Source organism: Mobula hypostoma, chromosome 8 (genome assembly GCF_963921235.1).
Source record: "Mobula hypostoma chromosome 8, sMobHyp1.1, whole genome shotgun sequence".
Taxonomy (NCBI): domain Eukaryota; kingdom Metazoa; phylum Chordata; class Chondrichthyes; order Myliobatiformes; family Myliobatidae; genus Mobula; species Mobula hypostoma.
In genome coordinates, this window is record NC_086104.1 from 151,612,012 (window position 1) to 151,633,582 (window position 21,571).

At 44.2% G+C, this 21,571-nt stretch overlaps 1 protein-coding gene across 4 annotated transcripts in view; it reads right to left on the reverse strand.

Moving 5' to 3' along the window:
* The window catches only part of LOC134351054 (tetraspanin-15-like), a 269,479-nt gene extending 248,485 nt beyond the window's left edge, over positions 1–20,994 (reverse strand). For all 4 annotated transcript variants that reach the window (XM_063057074.1, XM_063057072.1, XM_063057071.1 and 1 more), the window contains exon 1: positions 20,823–20,994. In XM_063057074.1, coding sequence (XP_062913144.1) covers positions 20,823–20,921 — 99 coding nt within the window. In that variant the 5' untranslated portion in view covers positions 20,922–20,994. The remainder of the gene's footprint in view (positions 1–20,822) is intronic.
* Between the last annotated feature and the right edge of the window lie 577 nt (positions 20,995–21,571).

A 21,571-nucleotide genomic window follows, 5' to 3' on the forward strand; every position in this document is an offset into this window, starting at 1 on the left:
GGGCCTCTACAGCCACAACAGACGCTGCTCTAACACAGACTGAAGCAAGACTTTCCAGGCACAGATCCACGGTCTTGCAAGACTAACGGATGCCACTATCACATAAAGCAATGATGAATCACTTAAATGAACAAGAATGCTTGATCAAACAACACAATTACAATATTACTGAAATATTAAATACACAACACTTCGCTCTGTCCCACCCACACACACACATGGACCGTCCTCCAACTCCAGGCAGGTCTCCAGTCTCCAGCCATTGGGCCATTACTTTTGGATTTCTGATTGACCTTTGGGCTTCAACCTTCGGTTCTGAACCACCCCCCACCCCCACCGGTCTAATGTGAGCTTGTTGGTCGAAAGTCGTGCTGGTTGTCGACGATTGTCCCGTTTGAACGATGCAACAGCCTTTTCCCCCATTGGTTGCCTTGTGTGCCCCAGCACCACTGCCCGGTCCGTTCCTCCAGCATTCTGTGTGTTTTATTCCTTTGTTCGTTTCAATTTTAAAATGTGTACAGTGATCTCACACAAAGCCAAAATATTAATCAGGATAAATTACCGAGAACCATTCGGCATTTGCTGAGGTTGCAATTAACTTCTTTTGAAAAGAATCTCGTTTTATTTTTTAACATAGATCGTGATCCAGGACCAATAAAAGGAATTTTCAGAATCAGAATCAGGTTTAAAATCACTGATATACTGTATGTTGTGAAATTTGCTGTTAAGCTGCAGGGCAATACATATAAAGCTATCAATCAGTATAAGAAATTGTATATCTATATAGATACAGATATATAGATATAGATATAGAAACATAGAAAATATGTGCAGGAGTAGGCCATTTGGCTCTTCGAGCCTGCATCGTCATTTATTATGATCATGGCTGATCATCCAACTCAGAACCCCGCCCCAGCCTTCCCTCCATACCCCCTGACCCCCGTAGCCACAAGGGCCATATCTAACTCCCTCTTAAATATAGCCAATGAACTGGCCTCAACTGTTTCCTGTGGCAGAGAATTCCACAGATTCACCACTCTCTGTGTGAAGAAGTTTTTCCTAATCTCGGTCCTAAAAGGCTTCCCCTCTATCCTCAAACTGTGGCCCCTCGTTCTGGACTTCCCCAACATCGGGAACAATCTTCCTGCATCTAGCCTGTCCAATCCCTTTAGGATTTTATACGTTTCAATCAGATCCCCCCTCAATCTTCTAAATTCCAACGAGTACAAGCCCAGTTCATCCAGTCTTTCTTCATATGAAAGTCCTGCCATCCCAGGAATCAATCTGGTGAACCTTCTTTGTACTCCCTCTATAGCAAGGATGTCTTTCCTCTGATTAGGGGACCAAAACTGTACACAATACTCCAGGTGTGGTCTCACCAAGGCCTTGTACAACTGCAGTAGTACCTCCCTGCTCCTGTACTCGAATCCTCTCACTATAAATGCCAGCATACCATTCGCCTTTTTCACCGCCTGCTGTACCTGCATGCCCACTTTCAATGACTGGTGTATAATGACACCCAGGTCTCGTTGCACCTCCCCTTTTCCTAATCGGCCACCATTCAGATAATAATCTGTTTTCCTATTTTTGCCACCAAAGTGGATAACTTCACATTTATCCACATTAAATTGCATCTGCCATGAATTTGCCCACTCACCCAACCTATCCAAGTCACTCTGCATCCTCTTAGCATCCTCCTCACAGCTAACACTGCCACCCAGCTTCGTGTCATCCGCAAACTTGGAGAAGCTGCATTTAATACCCTCATCCAAGTCATTAATATATATTGTAAACAACTGGGGTCCCAGCACTGAGCCTTGCGGTACCCCACTAGTCACCGCCTGCCATTCTGAAAAGGTCCCGTTTATTCCCACTCTTTGCTTCCTGTCTGCTAACCAATTCTCCACCCACACCAATACCTTACCCCCAATACCGTGTGCTTTAAGTTTGCACACTAATCTCCTGTGTGGGACCTTGTCAAAAGCCTTTTGAAAATCCAAATATACCACATCCACTGGTTCTCCCCTATCCACTCTACTAGTTACATCCTCAAAAAATTCTATGAGATTCGTCAGACATGATTTTCCTTTCACAAATCCATGCTGACTTTGTCCGATGATTTCACCGCTTTCCAAATGTGTTGTTATCACATCCTTGATAACTGACTCCAGCAGTTTCCCCACCACCGACGTTAGGCTAACCGGTCTATAATTCCCCGGTTTCTCTCTCCTTCCTTTTTTAAAAAGTGGAGTTACATTAGCCACCCTCCAATCCTCAGGAACTAGTCCAGAATCTAACAAGTTTTGAAAAATTATCACTAATGCATCCACTATTTCTTGGGCTACTTCCTTAAGCACTCTAGGATGCAGACCATCTGGCCCTGGGGATTTATCTGCCTTCAATCCCTTCAATTTACCTAACACCACTTCCCTACTAACATGTATTTCGCTCAGTTCCTTCACTGGACCCTCTGTCCCCTACTATTTCTGGAAGATTATCTATGTCCTCCTTAGTGAAGACAGAACCAAAGTAATTATTCAATTGGTCTGTCATGTCCTTGCTCCCCATAATCAATTCACTTGTTTCTGTCTGCAGGGGACCTACATTTGTCTTTACCAGTCTTTTCCTTTTTACATATCTATAAAAGCTTTTACAGTCCGTTTTTATGTTCCCCGCCAGTTTTCTCTCATAATCTTTTTTCCCCTTCCTAATTAAGCCCTTTGTCCTCCTCTGCTGAACTCTGAATTTCTCCCAGTCCTCAGGTGAGCCACTTTCTCTGGCTAATTTGTATGCTTCTTCTTTGGAATTGATACTATCCCTAATTTCTCCTGTCAGCCACGGGTGCACTACCTTCCTTGATTTATTCTTTTGCCAAACTGGGATGAACAATTGTTGTAGTTCATCCATGCAACCTTTAAATGCTTGCCATTGCATATCCACCGTCAATCCTTTAAGTATATATATCAGAAAAATCACAAACCAAGTGTTCAAAATGTGAACATTCAAAGAACAGCCAAAAGACCCCATAAAGATTCACAATTTAGATGAAAATGAATCAGAATTGCTAAAACGGAGCGGTCAGGTAAGCAGGCAGTGCAGAAGAAAACCAGCAATCCTCACGATCGAGGAGACCCCAAGGACGAGGGCTGGTGAGCTCCCAGTTCGCATATCCCCAGGATCAGAAGTCCATGCGGGCAGGAGGCAAAAGAGTCGGTGACACCACCCACTCCACACCCCCCCCCCCCCAACTTCCAGGTTGGTCAGTCCCAGGATCAGAGTTCCATGAGAATCCATAAATCAAGGCCCAGGGTTCAACATCCCATTGATCAGCAAGTCCAGGGGTCGTACTGGAGGTGAAAGCCTGAAGGCCGAAGACCAAAGTTGGCGAGTCTGAAGGTTGAGGACGAATACTCAAAGCCGCTGGGTCTGCAGGTCCAGATGCCTGTGAGTCTGAGACCAAGGAGACGGGAGATGGCCTTGCTCCTTTCTGTCTACCTGCACTGCTCTTTCTCTGAAACTGTAACACTATATTCTGCATTGTGTTATTGCTTTCCCCTAGCATCACCTCAAGGCACTGATGTGGTGAAATCATCTGTAAGGATGGCAAGCAAAACAACATTTTTCACTGTAGACAACAACAGCATGTATGTATAATATAGGTGAAATCCCAGAGCATGCAGGGAAATCCAAATGGCCAAGCTATGCCATGCAAACTCCACACATATACCATCACAGGTTTGAAACCTTGTCATTTAAACCATGAGGCAGGTTGCTGGAACTGTAATGCCTTATGGACCACCATAACTCCCTCTACCAGTCTCACCAAAGTTCAATTTCGCAAAGTACATAAATGTCACCCTATACTACCCTGAGATTCAATTCCTTGCAGGCATTCACAGTAAAACGAAGAAATACAATAGAATCAATGAAAATACACACAAAGACCGACAAGCAACCAATGTGCAAAAGACAAACAGTGCAAAGACAAAAACAGAAAATAATAACAACAAACAAACAAATAAATAAACAATACCAAGACCATGTATTGTAGAGTCCTTGAAAGCAAGTCCAAAGGTTGTGGTAATCCAGTCACAAACGAGAGAAAATCTGCAGCTGCTGGAGATCTGAGCAACACACACAAAATGCTAGAGGAACTCAGCAGAACAGGCAGCATCCATGGAAAAGAGTAGTCAATGTTTCCGGCCGTGATGCAATCAGTCAAGATACTCCCCACCACGCATCTATAGAGGTTTTCCAAAGTTTTAAATGACATGCTGAATCTAAAGAGAGTGGTGATGCTGTCAGGCCTCCTTTGTAACGGCACTGACATGCTCACCTCAGGAAGGATTCGCCAAAATGATAATGCCAAGGAATTTCAAGCTAATGACACGCTCCATCTCCGATCCTCTAATGAGGACTGGCTCATGGACCTCTGGTGTCTTCCTCCAGTACTCAATAGTCAGCTCTTTAACTTAGCTCATGTTGAGTGAGAAGTTGTTGCTGTGGCACCATTCAACCACATTTTCACTCTCCCACCTGTATGTCCCCGGTGATGGGGTTCCTGATGATGGACGCTGCTTTCCTGCGATCGCATTTCATGTAGATGTGCTCAATGGTGGAGAGGGCATTACCCGTGAAGAACTGGGCTGTATCCACTACTTTTTGTGGGATGTTTCATTCCAGAGCATTGGTGATTCCACAGCAAGCCGGTCAATACACTCTCCACTATACATCTATAGAAGTTTGTCGAATTTTAGATGTCATGCGGAATTTTCACAAACTCCCTGTACATCTCGTTAATGCAAATATCTAATCAGCTAATCATGTGGCACCGACTCAATACATAAAAGCATGCAGACATGGTCAAGTGGTTCAGATGTTGATCAGACCAAACATCAGAATGGGGAAGAAATGTGATCTAAGTGACTTTGCCCGTAGTGTGATTGTTGGTGCTAGGTGGGGTAGTTTGAGTATCTCAGAAACTGCTCATCTCCTGAGATTGTCACACAGAACAGTCTTTAAGAGTTTACGGAGAATGTGAGCAGCAGTTCAGTGGGCGAAAATGCATTGTTAACCAGAGAGGTCAGAGACCAGAGACAATAGACAATAGACAATAGATGCAGGAATAGGCCATTCGGCCCTTCGAGCCAGCACTGCCATTCACTGTGATCATGGCTGATCATCCACAATCAGTACCCTTTTCCTGCCTTCTCCCCATATCCCTTGACTCCACTATCACTAAGAGCTCTATCTAACTCTTTCTTGAAAGCATCCAGAGAATTGGCCTCCACTGCCTTCTGAGGCAGAGTATTCCACAGACCCATAACTCTCTGTGTGAAAAAGTTTTTCCTCAACTCTGTTCTAAATGGCCTACCCCTTATTCTCAAATTGCGGCCTCTGGTTCTGGACTCCCCCAACATCGGGAACATGTTTCCTGCCTCTAGCGTGTCCAATCCCTTAATAATCTTATATGTTTCAAACAGATCCCCTCTCATCCTTCTAAATTCCAGTGTATACAAGCCCAGTCGCTCCAATCTTTCAACATATGACAGTCTCACCATCCCGAGAATTAACCTCGTGAACCTCCGCTGCACTCCCTCAATAGCAAGAATGTCTTTCCTCAAATTTGGAAACCAAAACTGTACACAATACTCCAGGTGTGGTCTCACCAGGGCCCTGTACAGCTGCAGAAGGACTTCTTTGCTCCTATACTCAACTCCCCTTGTTATGAAGGCCAGCATGCCATTAGCTTTCTTCACGGCCTGCTGTACCTGCGTGCTTACTTTCAGTGACAGATGAACAAGGACACCAAGATCTCAGAGGAGATCGGCCAGATTGATTCAAGCTGATAGGAATGTGACAGTAATTCAAATAACAATGTGTTACAACAGCAGTGTGCAAAAGAGTATCTCTGAGCGCTCAACATGTCAACCCTTGGTTGGACTACAGCAGCAGAAGGCCGCAAACATACACTCAGTGGCCAACTCAGCGACTGAGTGTATATCCAAAGTAATAAGGCATACATGAGAGGAAACAAAGGCTTGCCTAATAAAAATAAACCCCAAATGCAAATAAGAATCAGCCAGATTCTCTACAAAGTACTCTCATTAGATCACAAGGAAAGAATATTTTTTTAATTGAAAAGATACTGGCGAAATATTTCCGCTCCTCAAAAAAAAGTTAAGAAGTGTTAAATAGGAAGAATGCTTATGGGAGTCGGAGTTTCATTAATCTCGGTCCCCGTGATCTGCAGCATGGCTGACATAGATATTTATACAATAAAGTGAAGTTGTAGAGGTAATGGGGAAATCTCATTTTAATTTACTGACAGGCAGAACAAATGCAGTAAGATCCCGCAGCTGCAGTATTTCTCTGTTTTCATGGAGTAAATATATTTCCATTCTCTCGCTGTTCCCTTACAGCTCTGGAGAAAACGAGACAATTATTCATTCATGGCCACTTACAAGCCATCCAGTATCCACAGGCTCGGCTAAACACTGCTCCTTATTTACACATTCATTTCGCTGACAAAAAACACAAAGTGAAGCTCTTCACTTCCCCGCGGAAAGAAAACCTTTATGATAATTCATGATTGTTGTGTTCTTGTTCCTTTCCACATCCCGTGAAGCATCAGGCGGCAACCCTGCCATTTCTTTACCATTTTTGTCTGTTTTTTCTTGAGGCCGAGGTGCTAGCTCAACTCTCAACCCAGCGCAGATGGAAAGCACGCAAGGAGCTGGCTGGATTCGAACCCAGGACCACTCGCTTCGAAGTCCAGTGTGGACACCACTACACCACTATTGGCCATAAATCATGACTTGTGGTTCACTGTGGTGACTAACGCCAGACGATCAACATTCTACTAAAGATACAATGTGCTGGTGGAACTCAATCAGGTTCATCCACATAGACATGATAATCTGCAGATGCTGGAAATGCAAGCAACAGACACGAAATGCTGGAGGAGCTCAGCAGGCCAGGCAGCGTCTACGGAAACGAGTAAACAGTCAACTTTTCGGGCCAAGACCAGCTGGGCCCGAAGCGTCGACTGTTTACCCTTTTCCAAAGATGCTGCCTGGCCTGCTGAGCTCCTGCAGCATTTTGTGGGTGCTGGGTTCATCCACGTTGCGTGTTGCTCGAGATCCTTGCATCTGCAGTCTCCATTGCACTGAAGATCTGCTCCCTGAAAAGCAGAAGCTCTGCTATTAGCTTTCAAATTCCTCCAATATTTTGAACTCAACTGCTCTGCTTGCAAACTTTAATTTTAACCATCTATTATTAGAATATTTTTATATCTGAATTTTAATTTTCAATCCTCTTACGTTAGCGGGACTGATGTTTTCAGATGCAATGAATCTGGAACAGATGAGTCGGAATCCACAGCTTTGAGATACAGTTACTGTCCAATGGAAGCAATACAGCTTTTTCACGTCTTCAAATCACCTACCAGATTATTAAATACTCAGCACATCACTCATGGCTGCGCTTGGTAACAGCAACATTTTGAAATATAAAGCAATCCTCAGAATACCTATAAACTCCAAGTAATTGTAGCTGTTATATTGAGCAACTGTGTCACTGTGGAATGGCTGGCAGTGCCAGGGTACACTCGGTGACGGTCCCACAAAATGTTGAATGGTAGTCCTGCGACACACTTGAAAAAATTATTCTGCCCCCACAACTATTTTCACATTTTCCTGTCTCATTTTCTAAATTTAAAATATATTGAAGCAGGATTTTTCTGAGCTAATCTACAAAATATCATGCATCGTGTCGAATTGAAAGTAAAATTCCGAAACCTGTCAACAATCTACTAAAATTTAATAAACAAAATTATGAGCCTGATAAACTTCATCTCCTTTGTAATCACTGGACTAACTTTCTTCAAGTGCAACACTGTGTAACACACCCAACTTGTTGAATTAGGAAATAGGAGGATCACTTGTTTTCAATGAATTCATAAGAGTACCCCCTCTCTCTGTAAGGTGCAATAGATTTTCAACAAACCACACCAAAAGAGTATTCACAACAAGTCAGGGAAATGATAATAGAGAAGCACAAATCTGGGGAAGGGTACAGGACCATCTCAAAAGCACTGAACACACTTCGGAGCTCGGTGCAGTCCTTCGTGAAAAAGTGGGAACAAGTATGAAACCACAGCCACATTGCCTAGGTCAGGCTGCCCCTTTAGACTTAGTCACCAGAGAAGAAGCTCACTTGTAAGAGAGGCTACTGTGATGCCAACAGTCACTTTGAGTGAGATTTACAAGTCAGTGGTTGCAAAGCATACAGTGATAAAGTTCATGGTTCCACATTCTCTATGGCCTTGCACAAAAAAGGTATTTATAGGAAGAAGCCCTGACAAAATGCATATCTTGCCCATAAAGATTTTGCAAAGCATCACAGTAAAGACGTGGAAGAAGGGCTTGTGGACAAATGAAACTAAAGGAAGTTTTTGGCCTCAACACCATCCCTACTGTAAAGTATGGTGGAGGAAGCATCATGCTATGGAAGCAACACACAGCAAGGTTGCTGGTGAACGCAGCAGGCCGGGCGGCATCTCTAGGAAGAGGTACAGTCGACGTTTCGGGCCGAGACCCTTCGCCAGGACTGAGTCCGAAACGTCGACTGTACCTCTTCCTAGAGATGCTGCCTGGCCTGCTGCGTTCACCAGCAACTTTGATGTGTGTTGCTTGAATTTCCAGCATCTGCAGAATTCCTCGTGTTCATGCTATGGAGATGCTTTTCAGTAGCAGGCACTGGAAATCTGGTCAGGATTGATGGGAAAATGAATGCTGCTAAATACAGAGAGATCCTGGATAAAAACCTGCTCACCCCTGCTAGAAAGCTTAAACTGGGGAGCAAGTTCATCTTTCAACAGGACAATGACACAAAGCTCACTGCCTGAGCAACCATGGAACGGCTTCAGATGAAGAAAATTGATGTCCTTGAGTGACCTAATCAGAGTCCTGACCTCAACCCGACTGAATATCTTTGGCAAAATCTCAATGAACGTTATTCACGATAAAACCTACTTACAAGAATAAATAAAGAATAAACCATGCAATGTCTTTTCATTATTCCAATCACTGTCAATGCTTTCAGTACTGTTCTATTACATCGTTCCACATCAATGGTACGGCTGCCCCCTGGGGTGGTACACTACCACAGAACTGAGGGGCTTCTTCGCCCAACCCGGCCCCTCCCTCTCTAATACTGCGAGAACCCTACATTGTGCTCCTTTTCCACTTAGACCTTACAGTGGCTTCAGAGCGTCTCTCAGCACGTATTCCTGCAGCCTGAAATGTGTCAGTTGGTAGCATTCCTCCATGGATATGACTAGATGACCCTGCCAAACTACACCAGATGTTACAGTACAGAGACAGAAAATGCCATTTATGGGAGAGGACAGGACCAATTTTACACAGGGTGCCTTTGCTACTGTTTGAGTTTGATTTGACACTGTGGCATAAAGGAAGTGCTGTACAAACAGAGGAGCAATATTGAAATCATTGTCAAACCGAGGCCCCATCACTCTGAGGTGATCAGAAATGAGCGCCATTTTGAAGAAAAAGCGATTAGAGGTTTGCGTTTTTTTTGTCATGTGTGCATCGAAGCATACAGTGAAATGTATAATTTGTATCAATGAGTTCCTCCAGCATTTTATGTGGGCTGCTCAGGATCGCACTGGGCCGCCCACAAATGTTGCCATGCTTCTAGCACCAACGTACGCCACAGTAGCATAGCGGTTACAAACCCTAAAGATACAGGAGCAAATTCAGGCCATTCAACCCATCAAGCCTGCAAGCTTGATCAATCATGGCTGATTTGTTTTCCCTCTCAACCCCACTCTACTCTCCTTTCCTCCCTCTACGTCCCAACTTTGCTCAGCCTTCCACACAAATCTGCTCCCCTTCCCCCGACTCCCCCCCCGCACCCCTACTCTCACCAACTGCACCACTAACTTTCCCGACACTCCACTCCTTTCCCCCTGTACAGCACTGCTAACTCCCGCCTCACATCCCCAGTTCCCCCCACACACTCCACTCCTCTTTTCCCCCTCCCCATCCCCACTACACCTTCCCTCCCCTCGTTCTCTTTCCCCTCAGTGTCTCACTCTCAACCACACATCCGCTATATCCTCCCACTACAGCCACTTTCTGTGCTCCAAGACATCAGGGTTTGCCAAAGCACTTTGCCAGCCTATCAGATCTGTTTGAAGATTGTGTTGCTGTATAGGTAACACAGATATCTTGTTCAGCAGCTGGTTGAAATGGTCTGCCCAGCGTTGGACAATGTCGCCTTTGTCAGTGAGCAGCGCTCCATCCAAAGAGCAGACTGTTGGAGGAAGGTCTGTACACTGGCTTTGGACCATCAAAAACCTTCTTTGTGTTGTTCTGGTCAGAGTAGTGCTGAGGCAGCTCAGCCTGGCCGTTACTGTGGAGGTGTTTCTAGCGGTCATGTTTGGAGGTTGACTGCTTGTCACTGAGCCAGCTTGCAAAGGCTTCCTGCTTCTGCTTGAGAAGGGTGACGATATCAGAGCTGTTCTCATCAAACCAATCCTGATGCCTCCTCTTGGGGTGCCCGAGAACGGCACTAGCAGCACTATACAGGGCGTCTCTGAAGGCAGCCCATGCTGTTTCTGGGTCAGCTTCCTCAGGCAGTTGCTCAAGTTGTTCCTCCAGTTTGCTGATCAGCTCCTCTTTGGTGCTGGGGGTCAGCGAACTGTTGAATACTCAGCTTCCTCCTAGTGTCAGCCTGCTGGTGCCTGTGCACCCTGCTGAACTGAAATGACAGCTTGCTTCTCTGCAGGATGTGGTCGGTCCAGCAGTCTGCACCCTTCAGTGCTCTGGTGATGATCACATCCCTGATGTCCCGCTGCCTTGTGATCAATCAGGTGCCATTTCTTGAAGCGTGGGTGCGTCCAGGTTGCCTTGTGGATGCCTGGGAGCTGAAAGAGGGTGTTGGTGATTGTCAGCCCATCTTCTGTGCAGAAGGTGAGTAGTAGCTGGCCATTTGAATTCTCCTTCCCAAGGCTATGCTTGCTAATGACTTCCGGCCAAGACTAATGGTCGATGCCAACTCGGGTATTAAAGTTGACAAGTAGCAGGATCTTGTTGTCTTTTGGGACACAGCGTAGTAGTTGGCCAAGTCCCTGGTACAACAGTTCCTTCTGTTCAGAGGTGTAGGTCATGGTGGGTGTGTAGGCACTGAGCAGAGTCAGATGAGTCTTAGCTATGCAGCCTCATTACCATGAGGCAATCATTGCTGCCTCTGGGAGGGACTCCAGGTTCCTGACGATTGTGGTCTGGATGGCAAAGCCAACTCTGGCTTCTCCAGTCTCATCCTTTCCCTCGCCACTCCAAAAAGCCCCTACTTTTGGGATTTCACCAGTCTCGGCCAGGCATGTCTCACTGAGCACTACATTGTCAATGCTGTACTTCTGAAGCACATGTCCTACAACAGCAGTTCGCCTCTCAGGTCTACTACTGGTCTTGTTGTCCGTGAGTGTCCCGACGTTCCAGAATATTGGCCAGAAAACCCAGAGAGAACTCCCTTACTGTCAAACCACATGCTCTTTCATCATTTACAATTTACAGTTATTCATTTGTTCCAATGCATTAATATTCAGTGCCAAGCAAATGAGTTTCTATTTGGTGATGGATCATAATGGGATTTTTACAACATTCCCTCTAATTTTTTTACAGCGGACAAAACATTCCTCGGAGTCAGAACTGTTTACACAGCCTGAAAATGGCATGGTACTTAATTTTTTTTGGTAATACACACCAGTGTCCAGCTGGCCAGCAGTTTATTAACAATGAGCTACTGAGTTCCATTCTGTGTTTATTGTTACAATTTGTAATGGTGTTGTAACTTGAAACATTGACAATATAAATACATTAAAGCTCTAAAATGTTTCAAAATTAAAGTTTGTGGTCTGTTTATTATTTAGAAAACTTAAGGATTATATTCATTAACACATAATTACTGGATAATTTACAATTATATTAACATAGATTTCAAATTATATTAGCATAATTTCAAAATGATATTAACATTACATAAAAGAACATTTCAGCTGCGTGGCAACAACGGCAATGTGTGTGGGAGTTTTTCAGTCACTGTGTCACTGCACAACTACACAGCTTAGAGGGAAGAGCACCTCCTGCAACTCTGCACAACATTTCGCCGGCTTCACTTTCTCTTTTCATGAATCGCATAGAAAATAAATGGATGGATGCCGAAATATGGAACGAATTAAAATATTTGTTCATGGACCTGCCTTTCTTCAATATTCGAATCCTTAACATGGTTAGCAGTAGGACTTCTCCCTTGACCGAGTGGAGGAGGGGGAAATAGATTGACATGGGATCTGACGGGGCAAAGTTCTTTATACAGAGAACGATTGACATCTGGAATGCAGTGGAATCAGACACAAATGCTACACCTAAGACATAATTAGACAGATACTTAAAAAGGCCAGGTCTAGAAGAGCACAGACCTAACATGGACAAACAGGATTAGCACAGATGAGCAAAACTGTTGGCATAGATATGGTGCGGCACCTTTTTTTGTGCTGGATGACTAATGAATCCATTACTCAGAGAGGGATTAGAGGAGGAGAAAAGAATCATTTCAGTGATAGTGAATCAGGAGGGGCACGGATAAGGTGAATGGTCACAGTCTTTTTTCCCAGGGTCTAAACTAGAATTTAGGATTTATTTATTTATTGAGATACAGCATGAAATTGGCCCTTCCGGCCCTTCGAGCCATGTTGCCCAGCAATCCTCCTGATATAATCTGAGCCCAATCACAGGACAATTTCCTATGACCAATTACCCTAAATGGGAGAAAACCAGCACACCCAGAGGAAACCCACACAGTCATGGGGAGAACATACAAACTCCTTAGCGGCAGGAATACTTGGAGGTGAGAGGGGAAATGTTTATGGTGAGAGAAAAAAGGGATTAATAAGAACTTTAGGGGTAACCTTTATTTTATAGAGAGTGATATTTACATGGAATGAGCTACCAGAGGAAGTGGTTAAGGCAGATACAATATCAACTTTTAAAAGCCATTTGGAGAGATCAATGGATAGGAAAGGTCTAGATGGAGATGGCCTAAAAGAGGGCAATGGGACTACTGTAGATCAACTTTTGGTCAGCATGGACCAGTTGGGCTAAAGAATCTGTTTCTCTGCTATATAACTCTACGACTTCAGCAGACAAGACTGTGATCTGTTTCTGTGCTATATAACTCTACGACTTCAGCAGACAAGACCGCGAGTTCCCCGGCTGGTTATAACTTCAGCTACATCTGTAACATGCATTTTGATATCCAGTAGACCAGAGGGACTGAGGTGGATATTTATCAAAGGGCTTTGTATTACTAAACATTGCATAATTGAAGAGTATTGATTTTGTCTCCTGCTGGTGAAGTTACAAGAAGAGAAACAAAGGCAGCTCTGCTGTACATTGCTTGATTCTCCACTAATACACTCCACAATTTTCTACACTAGCCACAATACCACCAAACTTCATGTCATCTGCAAACTTGTTGACCCATCTTTCACTTCCTCGTCTAAGTTATTTAGGAAAATTACAAACAGCTGGGGTCCAGAGGGAGGTGACGGGGGTGAAGTATTGACATAATTCCATGCAAATTACACTGTGCTTATTGGTTACAAAGCATATAGGTGTGGATGAATCACAACCTGTGTAACACCCTGTGGGCCAGGCCTGCGGTACACCATTGCTCACCGACTCCAGACAGAATACATTCCATTTACTACCACCCTCTGCCTTCTCAGCATGATTTATGATCTCTCAGAGGCCTGCTCAGGAAGTCAATGCAGCCCACTGCTAATGTCAGCACTAATCTCACCGCCACTTCACAAGATCATGGTTTCAAAAAACTTCAGAGCCTCGAATACACAGAAAACAATGTTGATAATTCTTTGCAACACACACAAAATGCTGGGGGAACTCAGCAGGTCACGCAGTGTCTATGGAAAAGAATCAACATACATGCTGTCTGACCTGCTGAGTTCCTCCAGCATTTTATGCATGTTGTTTCGGATTTCTGGCATTGGCAGATTTTCTTGTGTTTGTTGATAATTTTATGCTCAACGTCCTCTTTCCCATAAACCTAACCAAATCTTGTGATTCACTTACAGCCATAGAATCATAGAACACTACAGAACAGAAACAGGCCTTTCAGCCCATCTAGTCAATGCTGAACTATTAATCTGCCTAGTCCCATCGACTAGCACCTGGACTATAGCCCTTCATGCCCCTCCCATCCTTGCACCTATCCAAATTACTATTAAATGTTGAAATCAAACCACATCCACCATTTCCTCTGGCGGCTCCTTCCAAACTCTCATCTCCCTCTGAGTGAAGAAGTTTCCCCTCAGGTTACCCTTAAACATTTCACCCTCAACCCATGATCTCTAGCTCTCATCTCACCCAAATTCAGTACAAAAAGCCTGTTTACATTTACCCCTATCTGTGCCCTTCATAATTTTATACACCTCTACCAAATCTCCCTAGTGCTCCAGGAACCTTTCCATATACATGTAACTCAGATCCACAAGTTCTGGCAACATCCTTCTAAATTTTCTTGACACTTGTTTGTCCCGTGCTCTTCAAATAATGTGTTAACTACATTGAGGATTTATAGAGTCATCGAGCAATATGGTCAACCAAATTCTCCATTCTGATGAAGCTTCTCAGACTGAAACATCGACTTTTATTCATTTCCATAGATGCTGTCTGACCTCAAAGATTTAAAGTACATTTGTTATCAAAGTATGCACGCAGCAAACAACCCTGAGATTCGCCTTTCTCACAGACAGCCACAAAGAAAACCTTGAAACCCTTTCAAAGAAAAATATGAACCCCCCCCAACATGTGCAAAAAATAATTTGTGCAAATACAATAGTGAAAAACACAGAATATAAAATACAAAATTGAAAGAGTCCAAGCATTTTCAGTTCAGCTCAGTGTTTGTTATCTGCAGACTGCCTCCAATTCTAAATCACCCAAAAAAAGGAACAAAAAAAACAGAACAAACAGAAACCAGAAAAACACCATCATATTAACTACAGAGTCCAATTCCTAAACCGCATCTTGACTAAACTCTGCCCAAGACCCAGAAGTCTGCAGCATCCTCCGACAGCATCAAAGGAGAGAAAAACCATTCAATGCAGGAACCTTCCTCCAGCAACGAGCGGTAGTGGTAAATGGCACTGAACACCCACTCATCTTCCGCATTTGCTGCGATGATTTCAGTCTTCGAAATAATTTGAAAAATGCGTAGCTCAGGTGGTCGATGGTTGGGCTGAGTTGTTCTCCGAGCTTGGCAATTTACTTGCAAGCATTTCGTCACCATACGAGGAGATCGGAGAACAACTCAACTTAAGGATTTCAGACTTCCTCAGCATATTAATCAGTGAGATCAGCGAGAAATGGAGTCGATCATGGGTTTGCCCCCTGCTTCTTAACCTCATGGAACACCCTTGGAGACAGCAAAGGGCCAGATTGCTCCATCGGCCCAGAAACACACCACCAAAATGTAGATCACAGGCTCCCAACAGTTGCAAAAACACATTTGAAAGAAAAAGAAGTGAAAGAAGTAGTCTTGTGAACCATCAGAAGGATGTCACCCTTGGTCACCACCTTCTCTGAACCTGCCGAGTTCCTCCAGCATTTTGAGTGCATTACTTTGGATTTCCAGCATCTGCAGAATCTCTTGTGGATGCTACATGGATGCAGGCCCCTGACCCCAACCAGTCCATGCTGGCCCTGTTTTCCACACAATTTCATGCATTTAGCCCATATCCTTCTAGGCACCAACTCCTATTACATATCAGTGGGGTGTGAGGTGGAAATGTGAAGCACACTTCAAATCACTCTCGCTCATAAACCACCCCTCCTTCCCCACCCCCTGCATCCCACCACCAAATTTTATTTCCCATGTTTCTCTCCATTGTACTGTTTACAACTTTAGTATATTTTATTTAATTATTTATTGAGCTACAGCTTTGAGACAAGCCATGAATGATTCAAAGAATGAATCTGAAAATCACAATTGTCGACTGATTATGGAAATTTCAGCTCACTCAACCTTGCTGTTTTCTACTGAAAACTTGACAACAGAATTTTTTTCAAAGTTCTGAATGGCTTTGATTGAGTAAAGTGCGCATTGTCTAGAAATCTAGCCCCAATCTATGGCACTAGGTGTATTATGTACTCATTTCAATGTGCTGTTTTCTTAAATTCAACAGAATGAACTTCAAGGGGAAAGTTCAACAGACCGATGTGATTATACAAGCAGTACCCACTTTATTAGCTACACCCATATGCCTACTTATTAATGTAAATATCTAGTCAGCCAATCATGTAGCAACAACTCATTGCATAAAAGCATGCAGACATAATGAAGTGATTCACTTGGGTGAGAGAGCACAGGTCAGGGTATTTTTAGTGTTTTTAAGGGATATGGGTTTTTTTTATAAGATATGATGGATAAGCAGGAATAGGGTACTAGGAAAGCCGAAGATGGGAGGATAAAATGTAGGTTAGGGTATGTGTGTGTGTGTGTGAGATTGGGTGAAGGGATTTAGAATGTAAGTCTATCACTTATTCTGGAGCAGAAGGTGGCAGTAATGCACCATTAAGCTGGGTGCCAACCGCCGTAAAACAAGACGAAGAAGAAGTGATTCACTTGTTGCTCAGATCAAACACCAGAATGTGGAGGAAGTGTGACTTTGGCTGTGGAACGGTTGTTGGTTCTAGAGTGAGTAGTTTGAGTATCTCAGAAACTGCTGATTTCCTGGGATTTACATGCACAACAGTCTCTAGACTTTACAGAGAATGGTGTGAGAAATGAAAACCATCCATTGAGCGGCCCCTTGTGAATGAGGGAGACTAGAGGGGAATGGCTAGAGTGGTTCAAGCTGGCAACAAGGCATGGGTAACTCAACCAGCCACGTGGTACAACTGTGGTGTGCAGAAGAGCATCTCTGAACGCACAACACGATGAGCCTCGAAGTGAATGAGCTACAGCAGCAGACGATGAACATACACTCAGTGTACCTAATGACATGGCCATTGAGTGCGTATTCAATGTGCTGCTTTTTTCGACTCAGTGGAATGAACTTCAGATTCAAAGACCACCGGGGCATTCTGCTTCAGGCGGATGGAGCAGAGGTGCTCAACAAAGCAGTCTCCCAATTTATGTACGGCCTCACCCAAGCAGAGGAGGCTACATCGGGTGCACCGGACACAATAGACAACCACAACAGATTTGCAGGTGAAGCGTTGCTTCACCTGGAAGGGCTGTTTGGGGCCCTGAATGGAAGTGAGGGAGGAAATGAACTGGCAGGTGTAGCATTTTTAACTAAATTAATCCTTTATGGCTACCCAAAATTCGCATACCTCTATTTCCAGCATACTCATACGCTCTTTTAAGAGCCTTTTAAAAATCTATCATATCTGCCTTCATCACCACCCCTGGAAGTGCATTCCAGATGCCTACCACTCCTTTGAACTTATACCTCTCATCTTAAACGTATGTACTATTCGACATCTTAAGTCTTGGGAAAAAGATACCAGCTGTCAATAATGGCATAGATGTAATGTTGAGGCTTTATAAAGCACTAGTGAGACCTCACTTGGAGTATTGTGAGCAGTTTTGGGCCCCCTATCTAAGAAGGGATGTGCTGACACTGAAGAGGATTTAAAGGATGTTCACGAAAATGATTCTGGGATTGAAAGACTTATCATATAAGGAGTGTTTGATGACTTCTGGGTCAGTACTCACAAGAATTCATAAGAATAAGGGGGGAAACTCATTGAAACTTATGGAATATTGAAAGGCCTAGAGAGAGTGGAAGTTAACAAATTACACGACATACGCCTGTCATATTAAATCTGATTCTGAAGTGGAGAGAATTTCTCCTATGGTGGGGAGACTAGGACCAGAGGACATAACCTCAGAATAGAAGAATGCCCGTTTAGAATATCGATAAGGAACTTCTTCAGCCACAAAGTGGTGAATATGTGGAATTCATTGCCACAGGTTGCTGGGGAGACTAAGTCATCAGATGTATCTGAGGCAGAGGTTGACAGATTCTTGATTGATCAGGGCATGAAGGGATAATAGAAGGCAGGGGATTGGGGCTGAGAGGAAAATTGGATCAGCCACGATGAAAAGGCGGAGCAGACTCAATGGGCCAAATGACCTAATTCTGCTCCTACATCTTACGGTGTTGTGGTCTTATTCTATCTACGCTTCTCATAATGTTGCAACATTCTGTTAAGGTATCGGAGGAAACCACAACACCATATGGTCACTGAAAGAATATGTTATTCCTATTAATACCCCAATTTTCTTTTAATTCACTTTTAATAGTGATGCTGTAGTACAATGACCAAGTTGAACTAAAAGAAGCATGGTAAACAATACCTGGTGAGCCATGGGCCAAACCTTCAGGATTTCCAAACAATTGGTTAGCGGGTGTTCTGATAATGGATTTGGAAGAGGATACAGGGTCAATAGGAAAGACTAAAAGTTAGGACATTTGGCCCATCGAGTCTGCTCCACCATTTCATTGTGGCTGATCCATTTTCCTTTTCAGCCCCAATCTCCTGCCTTCTCCCCATATCCTTTCATGCCCTGACCAATCAAGAATTCATCAACCTCTGCTTTAAATATACATTAAGACTTGGCCTCCATAGCTGCCTGTGGCAATGAATTACACAGATTCAACACACTCTGGCTAAAGAAATTCCTCCTCATCTCTGTTCCAAAAGGATGCCCTCTATTCTGAGGCTGTATCCTCTGGCCTTAGACTCTCCTACCATAGGAAACATCCTCTCCTTATCCACTCATAGTCATAGTCATACTTTATTAATCCCGGGGGAAATTGGTTTTCGTTACAGTTGCTCCATAATAATAAATAGTAATAGAACCATAAATACTCTATCATAAACCACTCTATCAAGGTCTTTCACCATTTGATACATTACAATTAGGTCACCCCTCATTCTTCTAAATTCTAGTGAATACAGGCCCAGAGCCATCAAATGCTCTTCATATGATAAGCCGTTCAATCCTGGAATCATTTTCGTGAACCTCCTTTGAACCCTCTCCAGTTTCAGAATGTACTTTCTATGATAAGGGGCCCAAAACAGAGAAACATTGAAAATAGGTGCAGGAGTAGGCCATTTGGCCCTTCGAGCCTGCACCACCACCATCATGGCTGATCATCCAACTCAGAACCCTGTACCAGCCTTCCCTCTGCTCAAAACACTCCAAGTGAGGCCTCACCAGTGTTTTATAAAGCCTCAACATTACATCGTTGCTGTTATATTCTAGTCCAGGCTATGGGAGCTCAGGAAATGGGAGAGAATAGGACAATGAGATGACTTGCGACTGACTGGACCAGAATAGACAAGACACACATACAATTAAAGGACACAAGAGACAGTGAAAATAGATACTGGTTTCAACTCAAGATGTCAAAAATTCGTTCCCATCCACAGATACTGTTCAGTCTGCCGAGTTCCTCCAGCAGATTGTATGCTGTATATATAATTAAACTTACAGTAAGTGCATGTTTAAACCTTTAAACAAACACAACAGTCAATTTAACCAAATGTTATTCTGTTCTCAGGAAACAAGAATGTTAAAGGAGGCAGAGGCTCTCACTGAATCAGATCACTCGAGACGCAGCCAGAAACACAAAAGACTGTGGTTGCTGGAAATCCAGAGTAATACACACACAATTCTGGAGGAACATCAGCAGGTCAGGCAAAGAGTTGAGGTTCTGGGTGGAGATTTTTCAATCAAGACTGATGAAATGTCAGTCTCTCCACAGATACTGTTTTTGATTTTATTTATTTATTGAGATACGGCTCAAAACTGGCCCTTGGAGCCATGCACCTATCAATTCCACGATTTAGTCCGAGCCTAATCACAGGACAATTTACAACGACCGGTCGGTGGGAGGTAACCAGAGCTCCAGGAGAAAACCCATGCGGTCATGGGGAGAACATACAAACTCCTTACAGATAACGGCAGGAATTGAACACCAGGCCACCTGTACTGTAAGGCACTGAGCTAACCACTATGCTCCAGTATTTTGTGTGTTACTCTTAGATTTGACCGGACTGGGTTATCTCCAGTTGAAGCACATAATATTGAAAGTAGAACAGTAGAGCATAAGAAAAGGACATTCGGCCCATAACGTCTGTGCTGAACACCATACTAAAACTCTTTTCTGCTTATATATATGACCATACCCTTCCATACACTGCATATCTATGTCTCTATCTAAAAGCCTCTCAAACATTGCTGGCAGTACGTCGAGAACTTTTAATTAAAATAGACATTTATCTTAATATTTTATAATATTGAAGAGTTTGATAAATTACATTTATAAAAAATTACAAATAACTTTATTATAAATTACTAACTGCGAAACAAACTTATATCTGAGGGTGCTAAAATCACTTTTTAACTGTGTCTGTGAAAATCAATCTAATAAAACCCCTCTTCAGGGACTTCCCTCTTAACAGGGGAATTGAACAAAAGAGCAAAATATCCACAGCAAAAAAAAATAAAGGCCAATGAAGCAAAAACGGAGGCTTCCCAGGTCAAAAACATAGGAATAAAACTTCCAGAGGGTAGGGAAGAAACTGTGGCCTTTCGCGACGCGGGAAGATCCCACCCAAATCAAAGCACCTTCAGTGAGTCAGCCTTCCACCTTTAAAGCCGAGTTTCTGACGGCCGATTTTTATTTCGCCACTCACCGAGAAGAGAGTGGCCGAGACCCCGAGCGTCAGCTTGAGGATGAAGTACGCGGCGTCGGCCCCCGAACAGTCACAGTGGAGCCGGGAGCGGCCGCCCATCGCTCCGGATGCGGTCCCAACGCAGCGCCTCACCTGGGGACCACGGACTCAGCGCGGCGGTAGCGCCCTGTACTTCCGTAGCGGAAACCGAAAGAGAAAAAAAAAGGATTTTGTGGGGCGGTCCGTGTGGCTTCCGACTGTCATTGTTGCAGCTCCCTGCTCGCCAGCTGGCCTGTCACCATCACGAGTGTTCCCAGACCGGGGGTCCGTCTCCACCACGGGTGCTCCCAGACGGGGGGTCCGTAATCACCATGGGTGCTCCCAGACCCGGGGTCCGTAATCACCACGGGTGCTCCCAGACAGGGGGGTCCGTCATCATCATGGGTGCTCCCAGACCCGGGGTCCGTAATCACCACGGGTGCTCATAGACCAGGGGTCTGTAATCATCATGTGTGCTCCCGGACCGGGGATCCGTCTCCACCATGAGTGCTCCCAGACCAGGGGTCCGTAATCACCATGGGTGTTCCCAGTCAGGGGGGGTCCGTAATCACCATGGGTGCTCCCAGTCAAGGGGGTACGTAATCACCATAGGTGCTCCCAGACCGGGGGTCTGTCTCCACCATGAGTGCTCCCAGACGAGGGGGTCCGTCTCCACCATGTGCTCCCAGACCGGGGGTCTGTCTCTACCACGAGTGCTCCCAGACCGGGGG